This window comes from Sphaeramia orbicularis, chromosome 18 (assembly GCF_902148855.1).
Source record: "Sphaeramia orbicularis chromosome 18, fSphaOr1.1, whole genome shotgun sequence".
Lineage (NCBI taxonomy): Eukaryota > Metazoa > Chordata > Actinopteri > Kurtiformes > Apogonidae > Sphaeramia > Sphaeramia orbicularis.
The window spans coordinates 32058196-32072157 of NC_043974.1; the positions used below are offsets into that span (position 1 = coordinate 32058196).

Below are 13962 nucleotides of genomic sequence, written 5' to 3' on the forward strand. Positions count from 1 at the left end.
ACAAACACCTAACACACCTGTCCCAACTAAAACAATAGCTGCCCCAACTACTACGATCGCTGCACTGACTACAACTGCTGCACCAACACCTACCACACCTGCCCCAACTACAACCAAAGCTTCCCCAACTACAACTGCTGCACCGACTACTAACACAACTTCCCCAACTAAAACCACAGCTGCTCCGACTACAACTGCTGCACCGACAACACCAACTCCTGCACCAAACACTACCACAGCTGTCCCAACTACAACAACTTCTGCACCCACTACAAAAACTTCTGTACTCACTATAACTGCTGCACCAACAACTACCACAACTGCACCAACAAAATCCACACGTTCCCCAACTTCAACAATTGCACCAACCACTACCACAATGGAACTGACTACAACCAGAGCTGCAAATTCTAATACAACAGCTTCCCCAACTACAGCTACTCCAATTACAACCACTGCTGAAAAACCTACAAAATCTGCCCCAACTACAAAAGTGGCCAAAACTACAACCACTGCTACATCAACTACAGTTGCCACAACTACAACCACTGCTGCACAAACTACCACAATGGCTGCCCCAACCACAACCACTGCCGAACCAACTACAACTAAAGGTGCCTCAACAACAACAGCTGCCAAAACTACAACGACCGCTACACTATCTAGAAAAGCTTCTTCAACTACAGCTGCTCCAACTGCAACCACTGCTGCACAAACTACAAAGACGGCACCCTCAACTAATACTATATCTGCCCAAACTATAACCACTGCTTCACCAAAAACTACCATACCTGTCCAAACTACAACCACAGCTGCACCTTCTATAACAACTGCTGTGCTCACTACAACTGCTGCACCAACCACTACCACACCTGCACCAACTACAAATGTTTCCTCAACTACAACTACAGATGCCCAAACTACAACAACTGCTGAACTGACCACAACTGCTGCACCAACCACTACCACACCTGCACCAACTACAACTAAAGCTGCCCCAACTACAACCACAGCTGCTCCCAGTACACCTACAGCATCCCCAACTACAATAACTGCTGCACCATCTACAAGAAATGCCGAACCGAAAACTACCACACCGCCCCCAACTACAACTGCTGCACCGACTGTTACCACACCTTCCCCAACTAAAACCATTGCTGCAACAACTACACCAACTCCTTCACCGACTACAACTGCTGCACCAACAATAACCACTCCGGCCCCAATTACAACAATTGCCCCAACTACAGCTTCCCCAACTAAAACAATTGCTGCCCAAACTACAACAACTGCTGCACCAACTACAAACACTGCAGAACCAAAAACAACACCTGACGCAACTACAACCACAACTGCCCAAACTACAAATAAAGCTCCCCCAACTACAACTTCTACACCAACTATAACCACTGCACAAATAACTACCACATCTTCCCCAACTAAAACTAAAGCTGCCCCAACTACAACAACTGCTGCACTGACTAAAAGTGCTTCACCAACAATGACCACACCTTCCCCAACTACATCCACAGCTGCCCCAATTATTACTACAGATGCCCAAACTAACACCAATGCTTCCCCAACTAAAACTAAAGTTTCCTCAACTACAACAACTGGTGCACCAAAAACAACAACTGTTGAACCAACAACTACTACACCTGCCCCAACTACAACTGCTGCATCGACTACTACCACAACTTCCCCAACTACAACATCTGGCCAGACTAGAACTACAGCTGCCTCAATCAAAACAACTTCTGCACCAACTACAACCACTGCACAAATAACAACCACAACAGCCCCAACAACAACCACAGATGTCCCAACTATAAAAACCTCTGCACCGACTGCAACTGCTGCACCAACAACTACGACATCAGCCCCAACTACAACCACATCTTCACCAACTAATACAACTGCTGTGCCCACTAAAACTGATACACCAAAAACTATCCCACCTTCCCTAACTACAACCACAGCTGCCCAACTTACAACAACTGCTGCACCAACTACAACAACATCTGCCCCAACTTCAACTACAGATGACCCGACTACAACAACTGCTGTACCAACTGTAATCGCTGCACCACTAATTACCACAGCTTCCCAAACTACAACCAAAGGTTCCCCAACTGAAACTACAGCTGGCCCAACTACAACAACTGCTGCACCAACAACTACCACACCTGTCCCAACTACGACTGCTGCACCGACTACTTCCACACCATCCCCAAATAAAACCATTGCTGCCACAACTACAACTCCTGCTCTGACAACAACTGCTGCACCAACAACACCTTCCCCAACTAAAACAACATCTGCCCCAACTACAATAACTGCTGCACCAACTACAACTGCTGCACCACTAATGACCACAGCATCCCAAACTTCAGCCAAAGGTTCCCCAACTAAAAGTACAGCTGTTCCAACAACAAAAGCTGCTGCACTGACTACAACTGCTGGAAACACAACTACCAGACCTACCCAAACTATAACTACAGCTTCCCCAACAAAAACCACTGCCGCACAAAGTACAACTCAAGCTAAACCAACAAATAACACAGCCAAAACTACAACAACAGCTACACCAACTACAACTACAGCTTCGCCGACTACAAGTAAAGCGGCCCCAACTACAACCACTGCTACACTAAAAACAACAGGTTCACCAAGTACAGGTGCTCCGACTGCAACCACAGCTGCCCAAACTACAACTAAATCTGCTCCAACTACAACAACTGCTTCACCGACCACAATAACTGCTTCACTACAGACTACCACACCTAACCCAACTACAACCACAGCTGACCCAATTACAATAACTGCTGCACCGACTAAAACTTTTGCACCAACAACAATCACACCAACCCCAACTACAACTGCTGCACCGACTATAACAACTGCTGCACTAACAACTACCACACCTGCTCAATCTACCACCACAGCTGCAGCAACTACAACAACCACTGCACCAACTACAAATACAGCCTCAAGAAAAACAACCACACATTTCTCAACTACAACCAAATCTGCCCCAGCTACAACTGCTGCACTGACTACTACCATACCTTCCCCAACTGCAACCACAGCTGCACCAACTAAAACAACTGCTGAATCTACTAAAACTGCTTCACCAATAACTACCACACCTTCACCAACTACAACCACAGCAGCCCCAATTATTACTACAGATACCCCAACTAACACCAATGCTTCCCCAACTAAAACTAAAGCTACCCCAACTACAACAACTGGTGCAGCAACTACAACAACTGCTGCATCGACTACTACCACACCTGCTCCAACTACAACATCTGCCCAGACTACAACTACAGCAGCCCCAACTAAAACAACTTCAGCACCAACTACAACAACTCCACAACTAACAGCCACAACTGCCCTAACATTAACCACAGCTACCAAAACTACAACCATAGATGTCCAAACTATAACAACCTCTGCACCGACTACAACTGCTGCACCAACGACTACCACATTTTCCCCAACTACAACCACAGCTGCACCAATGAATACAATTGCTGTACCCACTAAAACTGCTGCACCAACAAATACCACACCTGCCCCATCAACAACCACAGCTGCCACCACTAAAACTAAAGCTGGACAAACTACTACACCTTCTTCAACTACAACAGTGGTAGCCCCAACTACAACAACTTCTGCACCGCCTACATCAACTGCCGCACCAACAACTACCACACCTGCCCCAACTACAACTGCTGCACCGACTACTACTACACCATCCCCAACTAAAACCACTGCTGCCACAACTACAGCAATTCCTGCTCTGACTACAGCTGCTGCACCAACACCTGCCCGAACTACAACATCTGCCCCAACTACAACAACTGCTACACCAACTATAACCACTGCACCACGAACATCCACAGCTTCCCACACTACACCCAAAGGTTCCACAACTAAAACTACAGCTGTTCCAACTATAACAACTGCTGCACTGACTACAACTGCTGGACACACAACCACCAGACTTACCCCAACTATAACAACATCTACCCCAACTACAACTACAGCTTCCCCAACTACAACCACTGCCACACCAACTACAACTCAAGCTAAACTAACAACAAACATTGCAAAAACTACAACAACAGCTACACCAACTACAACTACAGCTTCGCCGACTACAAATACAGCGGCCCGAACTACAACCACTGCTACACTAAAAAAAACTGGTTCCCCAACTACAGCTGCTCCAACTAAGACCACTGCTGCAAAAACTACAAAGACACCATCCCCAACTACAGCTACATCTGCCCCAACTACAACCACAGCTGCCAAAACTAGAGCTACAGCTGCCCCACCTACAACCACTGCTACACTAAAAACAACAGCTTCCATAACTACAGCTGCTCCAACTACAACCACTGCTGCAAAAACTACAGAGACACCATCCCTGACTACAGCTACATCTGCCCCAACTAAAACCAAAGCTGCAAAAACTACAACTACAGCTACCCCAACTACAACAACTGCTTCAACAACTACAATAACTGCTTCACTACAGACTACCACACCTACCCTTACTACAATCACACCTGCCCCAACTACAACTGCTGCACTAACAACTACCACACCTGCTCAAACTACCACCACAGCTGCAGCAACTACAACGACAGCTTCCCCAATTACAACAACCACTGCACTGACTACAAATAAAGCCTCACCAACAACAATCACACATTCCCCAACTACAACCACATCTGCCCCAACTACAACTGCTGCACTGACTACTACCACACCTTCCCCAATTACAACCACAGTTTCCCCAACTACAAAAACTGCTACACTGATTACAACTGCTGCAAAAACAACTACCACACCTTCCCTAACCACATCAAGCACTCCCCAAACAAGTGCTGCACAAACTACAACTGCTTCACCAAAAACTACCACACCTGTCCCAACTACAACAACTGCTGTACTCACTACAACTGCTGCAATAACTACAACTACAGCTTCCCCAACAACTAAAGCTGCCACAACTAAAACCACAGTTACCCCACCAACAACCACACCTGCCCCAACAACACCAAAAGTTTCCCCACCTACAACTGCAGCAAAAAGTTCAACCACAGCTACCCCACTAACCACAACTGCCCAAACAACACTACCTTACTTGACTACAACTGCTGCACCCACATCTACCACACTGAATAAAAGTACGACCAAACCATCAACCACAGCTCAAAATACAACAGCAGCTGATCTAAATACAGCTGCACAGAAACAAAACAAAAATCCTCCAAAAACAGGTGAATCACCAACTACATCTTCGGTTGGGAACTTTACTAATACAAATGCACAAATTACAACCACAGCTGCCCACCCAACATCCACACTTTCCCCAACTTCAACGATTCGACCAACCACTGACCAAATGGAAACAATTACAACAAAAACTGCGATATCGAAAACAACAGCTTCCCCAACAACAGCTACTCCAATTAAAATCACTGCTGTAAAAACTATAACATCTGCCCCAACTACAACAGCGGCACAAACTACAACCACTGCTACACATACTACAACTACAGCTTCGCTGACTACTACTATAGCTGCCCCAACTATAAACACTGCTACACTAACTACAACTACACCTTACCCAACAACAACTACAGCTTCCCCAACAATAACCACTACTGTAGAAACTACAACTACAGCTTCCCCAACTAAAACCACAGCTTCCCCAACTACAACTGCTGCACCAACTACAACAACTGCTGCAAAAACAACTACAACACCTTCCCAAACTACAACCAAAGCTGTCCTAAATACAAAAACTCCTTCACCGACTACAAAAACTGCCGCACCAACAACTACCACACCTGACCCAACAAAAACTACAGCTTCCCCTACTACAACTACAGCTGCCCCATCTACAATCACAGTAGCCACAACTATAAAAACTGCTGCACCATCTACAACTGCTGAACCAACGACTACCACACCTACCTCAACTACAACCAAAGCTTCACCAACTACAAAAACTGCTGCACTGTCTAAAACCGCTGCACCAACTACCACACCTTCCCAAACTACAACAATTGCCCCTACTACAACTAAAGCTGCCCCAACAACAACAACAACTGCTACACCAACTACAACTGCTTTACCAACAACTACCACAGCTTCTCCAACTACAACTACAGCTTCCCCAACTACAACAAATGCAGCACTGACTAAAACTGCTGCATTAACAACTACCACTCCTTCCCCAACTAAAACAACACCTGTCAAATCTACCACCACACCTGCCCCAATAACAACTGCTGCACCTATGACTACCACACCTTCCCCAACTACAGGCACAGCTGCACCGACTACAACAACTCCTGCACCAACAAATACCACAACTACCCTTACTACAACTATATCTTCCCCAACTAAAACAACTGCTGCAACAACTACAACTGCTGCATCATTAACTACCACAGCTTCCCCAATTGCAACTACTGGTGCACACACTACAACAACTGCCAAACCAACAACTATCACACCATCCCCAACTACAACCACAGCTGCCAAAACAACTGCTGAAATAACTACAACCACATCTTTCCCAGCAACAACCACAGCTTCCCCACCTACAACTGCTGCACCCACTATTACCACACCTACCCCAACTACAACCACAGCTGCCCCAACTACAACAACTGCTGCAATGGCTACAACTGCTGAACCAACAACTACCACTCCTACCCCAACTCCAACCACACCTGCAAAAACTACCACCACAACTGCACAAGCAACAATGGCTGCTGCACCAACATCCACTGCTGCATCAAAAACTTCCCCAACTACAACCAAAGGTTCCCCAACTACGACTGCTGCACCGACTACTACCACACCTTCCCCAACTAAAACAGCTTCCCCAACTACAACCAAAGCATCCCAAACTACAACTGTAAAACCAACGACAACAACTTTCGCACCAAAAACTACCACACCTGCCCCAACTACAACCACACCTGCACAAACTACTACCACAGCTGCACAAACTACCACCACAGCTGCACAAACTGCACCAACTGCTGTACCAACTACAACTGCTGCATCAAAAACTACTGCATCTTCCCCAACTACAACCAATGTTTCCCCAACTACAGCTGCCAAAGCGATTAAAACTACTGCATCAAAAACTACCGCATCTTCCCCAATAACAACCGAAGCATCCCATACTAAAACTGCTGCATCGACAACACAAAGTGTTGCACCAACAACAACCACACCTAGCAAAACTCCAATCACACGCTCACCAACAACAACAACTGCATCACAAACAACTACCACTCCTGCCCAAACTAAAACCACACCTGCCCCTACTACAGCCAGAGATGAATCTATTAAAACTGCTGCCCCAAACACTACTTCACCTTCCCCAACTACAACCTCAGCAGCCCAAACTACAACTGCTGAAATGACTACTACCACACCAACCCCAACTACAACAACTGCTGCACTGACTAAATCTGCTAAACCAACAACTACCACTCCTTCCCAGACTAAAACAACACCTGCCCAAAGTACTATCACACCTGCCCCAATAACAACTACTGGACCAATGATTACCACACCTTCCCCAACTACAAGCACAGCTGCACCAACTACAAAAACTCCTGCACCAACAAATACCACTGCTTCCCCAACTGCAACTACATCTTCCCCAACTAAAAAAACTGCTGCGACAACTACAACTGTTGCACCATTAACTACCACAGTTTCCCCCATTACAACTACAGCTTCCCCAGCTGCAACTACTGGTGCACACACTACAAAGATTGCTGAACCAACAACTGCTACACCATCCCCAACTACAACCACAGCTGCCCCAACAACTGCTGCACCCACTATTACCAAACCTTCCCCAACTACAACCACAGCTACCCCAACTACACCTGCAGCTGCCCCAACTAATACCAAACCTGCTCCATCTACAACCATAGCAGCCCCAAAAACAACTGCTGAACCAACAACTACCACTCCTAATCAAACCACATCTGCACAAACTCCAACAACTGCTGTACCGACATCCACTGCTGCATCAAAAACTACCGCATCTTTCCCAACTACAACCAAAGGATCCCCAACTACGACTGCTGCACTGACTACTACCACACCTTCCCCAACTACAACAATAGCTTCCCCAACTAAAACCAAAATATCCCAAACTACAACTATAAAACCGACAGCAACAACATTTGAACCAACAACTACCACACCTGCCAAAATTACCATCACAGCCTCACCAACCACAACAACTGCTGCACCAGTAACTACCACTCCCTCCCAAACTAAAACCACACCTTCCCAAACTACAACCACAGCTACCCCAACTACAACTACAACTGCCGAACATACAACTACCACTCCTGCCCCAACTACCACCAAAGCTGCACTAACTCCAAAAACTGCCTCACCGACTACAACTGCTGCATCAAAAACTACCGCATCTTCTCCAACTACAACAGCTTCCCCAACTACAACCAAAGCATCCATTACTACAACTGTTGCACCGACAGCAACTGTTGCACCAAATTCTACCAAACCTTCCAAAACTCCAATCACAGCCTCACCACCAAACACAGCTGCATCACAAACAACTACCACTCCTGCCCAAACTAAAACCACACCTGTCCCCACTACAGCCACAGCTAAACCCATTAAAACAACTGCTGCACCAAAATCTACAGCACCTTCCCCAACTACAACCTCAGCTGCCCAAACTACAACTGCTGAAATGACTACTACCACACCAACCCCAACTACAAAAACTGCTGCATTGACTACAACTGCTACACCAACCACTACCAATCTTGGCCCAACTACAACCACACCTTCCCCCAATACAACTACAGTACTCCAAACTAAAACAACCGCTTCCCCAACTAAAACAACTGCTGCACCAACAAAAACCACACCTGCCCCAAAAACAAGCACTGCTGCCCCAACTACTACCACACCTTCCCCAAGAACAACTGCTGCACCAACTAAAAGCAGTGCTTTCCCAACTACAGCTGCCAAAACAAATACTATTACTACACCTTCCCCAATTACAAGCAAAGCTGCCCTGACTGTAACAACTACTGCACCGTCTACAACTGCTGCACCAACAACTACAACAACTGCCTCAACTACAACTACAGCTGTCCCAACTAAAACAACTATTGCACTGACTACAATTGCTACTCCAACAACTGCCTCTAATGACCAAACTACAACCACACCTGCCCCCACCAAAACTACAGCTGCCCCAACTACAACTGCTGCAATGACTACAACTGATGCACCAAAAATTACCAAACCTGCCCCAACTACAACCAATGCTGCCCCAACTATAACTGCTACACCCACTACTACCACACCATCTCCAACTAAAACCACAGCTAAACCGACTAAAACAACTGCTGCAACAAAAATTACAGCACCTTCCAAAACTAACACCACAGCTGCCCCAACTACAACTGCTAAAATGACTACTACCACACCTACCCCAACTACTACCACAGCTGCCCATACTACAACAACTGCTGTAATGACTACAACTGCTTCACCAAAAGCTACCACTCCTGCCCCCACTACAACCTCACCTGCACAAACTACCACCACAGCTGCACAAACTCCAAAAACTGCTGTACCGACTACAACTGCTGCATCAAAAACTACCACATCTTCCCCAACTACAACCAAAGTTTCCCCAACTACAACTGCTGCACCAAGAATTACAGCACCTACCCAAACTAACACCACAGCTGCCCCAACTACAACTGCTGAAATGACTACTACCACACCTACCCAAACTACAACCACAGCCTCCTATACTACAATAACAGCTGCAATGACTACAACTGCTGCACCAAAAACTACCACTCCTGCCCCAACTACAACCACACCTGCAAAAACTACCACCACAGCTGCACAAACTCCAACAACTGCTGCACTGACTACAACTGCTGCATCAAAAACTATCACATCTTCCCCAACTACAATCAAACCTTCCCCATCTACAACAGCTTCCCCAACTACAACCAAAGCATCCAATACTACAACTGTTGCACCGACAACACAAACTGTTGCACCAACAACTACCACACCTATCAAAACTCCAATCACAGCCTCACCACCAAATACTGCTACACCAACAACTACCAGTCCTGCCCAAACTAAAACCACACCTGTCCCCACTACAGCCACAGCTGAACCTATTAAAACAACTGCTGCACCAAACACTACAGCACTTTCCCCAACTACAACCTCAGCTGCCCAAACTACAACTGCTGAAACGACTACTACCACACCTACCCAAACTACAAGAACTGCTTCATTGACTACAACTGCTGCACCAACCACTACCAATCCTGGCCCAACTAAAACCACACCTTCCCCCAATAAAACTACAACACTTCAAGCTAAAACAACAGCTTCCCCAACTCCAACAACTGCTGCACCAACTACACCAACTGCTGCACCAACAACTACCAAACCTGCCCTAAAAACAACCACTGCTGCCCAAACTACTACCACACCTTCCCCAAGAAAAACAACTGCTGCACCAACTATAACCACAGCTTTCCCAACTACAACTGTTGAAACAACTACTACTACTACACCTTCCCCAACTACAACCAAAGCTGCCCCGACTACAACAACTACTGCACCGACTACAACTGCTACATCAACAACTACCTCTCTTACCCCAACTACAACCACGCCTGCACAAACTGCAACAACTGCTACACTGAGTACAACTGCTGCACCAACAACTACCACTACTGCCCAAACTACAACCACACCTGCCCCCACTAAAACTACAGCTTCCCCAACAACATCCACACATTCCCCAACTTCAACAATTGCACCAACCACTACCACAATCAAACCAACTACAACCAGAGCTGCAAATTCTAATACAACAGCTTCCCCAACTACAGCTGCTTCAATTATAACCACTACTGCAAAAACTACAAAATCTGCCCCAACTACAACAGTGGCCCAAACTACAACCACTGCATCACCAACGACAGCTGCCACAACTACAACCACTGCTGCACCAACTAAAACAATGGCTGCCCCTACAACAACCAAATCTGCTCAACCTAAAACCACTGGTACACCAACTACAGCTTCCCAAACTAAGGCCTCTGCCACACAAACTACAACTACAGCTTCCCCATCTACAACCACTGCCGAACCAACTACAACTAAAGGTACCCCAACAAACACAGCTGACCAAACTACGACTGCTACACTATCTAGAACAGCTTCTCCAACTACGGCTGCTCCAACTCCAACCACTGCTGCACAAACTACAAAGACGGCATCTTCAACTACAACTACATCTTCCCAAACTACAACCACTGCTACGCCAACAAACACTTTTAAAACAACAGCCAAAGCTGTAGCAACTACAACTACAGCTTCCCCAATTACAACAACTGCTGAAATGACTACAAATACAGCTGCACCAAAAACTACCACTCCTTCCCAAACTACAACCACACCTGTGTCCACTACAACTAAAGCTGCCCAAACTACAACCACACCTGCCAAAACTACCACCACAGCTGCACCAACAAGAACTACTGGATCGAATACAAAAGTTGCACCGAAAACTACCACTCTTGCCCACACCACAACCACAGCTTCCCCAACCACAACAACTGCTGCATCGACTACAACCACAGCTGCCCAAACAAACACTGCTGCAAGGACTACTACCACACCTTTCCCAACTACAACCACAGCTTCACTGACTACAAACAGTGCTGCACCAACTACAACAACTGCCGCACATAAAACTACCACCTCTGCCCTAACGACAACCACAGCTTCCCCCACTAACACTACAGCTGTCCAAACTACAACTGGTACACCAAGAAGTGCTGCACAAAAAAATACCACTTCTTCCTCTACTACATATACACTTGCCTCCACTACAACTACAGCTGCCCCAACTACTACCACACCTGCCTTAACTACAACCACAGCTGGCCCAACTTTCACAACTGCTGCATGGACTACACTCCATTCCGCAACTACAACCACAGCTTCCCAAACTACAGCCACACCTACCCCAACTACAAGAACTACTGTACCAATTAGAACAACTGCTCCACAAACAACTACCACAACATCCCAAACACAAATCACAGCTACCCCAACAACAACTGGTGCAAAGACTACAACATCTTCACCAAAAACTACCATGCCTCTCCAAACTACAACCAGAGCTGCACGAAATACAAAAACTGCTGTGCTCACAACAATTTCTGCACCAACAACTACCACAACTTCCCCAATTACAACCACAGCTTCCCCCACTACAACTACAGCAGTCCCAACTACAACTGCTGCACCAACTACATCCACTGCACCACTAACTACCACAGCTTCCCGAACTAAAACCACAGCTTCACCAACTAAAACTGCAGCTTCCCCAACTACAATAACTGCTGCACTAGCTACAACTGCTACACCCACAATTACCACAACTGTCCAAAATACAATCAAAGGCAACTCAAAAAAGAAGATTTCTTCACCGACGACAAGTGCTGCGCTAAAAACTACCAGTCCTTTCTCTCCTAAAACCACACCTGCCCCCACTAAAACTACAGCTGCTCCAACTACAAACACTGCCGCACCGACTACAACTGCTGCACCAACAACTACCACACCTACGGCAACTACAACCACAACTGCCCCGACTACAACTGCGACATCGACTACATCAATTGCCGAACAAAATACTTCCACACCTTCCCCAATTACAACCACAGCTACACTGACAACAGAAACTGCAGGACCAACTACTGCGCCTGCCCAAACTACAACCACAGCTTCCCCAACTACAACAACTGCAGCACTGACTTCAACAACAGCTGAACCAAAAAATACAACACCTGCCCTTAAGACCACCACAGCTGCCCGCACTACAACTAGAGCTGCCCCAACTACTACCACAGCTTCCCCAACAACGACAACTGCTGCCCCAACTACAACAGCAGCTTCCCTGATTACAACCACACCTGCCCGAACTAAAACAACTGCTGCACCAACAACTACCACACCTGCCCCAGCACAAACCACAGCTAACCTCACAACAACTGCCCCCCCAGAAATTACCACACCTTCCCAAACTACAACCACAGCTGTACCAACTACAACAACTGCTGTACTCACTACAACTGCTTCACCAACTACAACTACATCTTCCTCAACAACAACAGCTGCCTCACCAACCACCACACCTTCCCCCAAAACACTGAAAGCATCCCCAACTACAACTGCGGCAAAAAGTTCAACCACAGCTACCGCAATAACCACAGCTGCCCAAACAAAAACACCACCTTACATGATGACAACTGGTGCACCCACCTCTACCGCAGTTGAACCAAGGGTGACCAAACCACCAACCACAGCTGCCCTTACAACCACAGCTAAAAACACAACAGAAGCTGATCTAAATACAGCAAACACTGCACAAAAACAAAACAAAATTCCTCCAAAAACAGGTGAATCACAAACTACATCTTCTGTTGAGAACTTTACAAATACAAATGCACAAATTACAACCTCAACTGCCCACACAACATCCACACGTTCCCCAACTTCAACAACTGCACCAACCACTACCACAATGGAACCAACTACAACCAGAGCAGAAGAATCTAAAACAACAGCTTCCCCAACTAGAGCTACTCCAATTACAACCACTGCTGATAAAACTACAACATCTGCACCAACTACAAAAGGGGCCAAAACTACAACCACTGCTATACAAACTCCAACTACAGATGCGCAAACTACAACCACTGCTACACCAACTACAACTACAGCCACCCCAACAACAACCAAAGCATCTCAAACTAGCACCACTGGTACACCAGCTACAACTACAGCTTCCCAAACAAAGACCACTTC

The 13962-nt window shown here is 46.4% G+C and overlaps 1 protein-coding gene across 1 annotated transcript; it reads left to right on the top strand.

The window, feature by feature from the left end:
• Positions 1-10537: 10537 nt before the first annotated feature.
• Positions 10538-11838, top strand: LOC115438333 (mucin-2-like; the record flags this gene model as incomplete). The annotated part of the gene is made up of 2 exons (XM_030161908.1): positions 10538-11547; positions 11727-11838. Coding segments are annotated over 2 exons (1122 nt in total), but the record flags the coding sequence as incomplete, so codon positions are not given.
• Positions 11839-13962: the final 2124 nt, after the last annotated feature.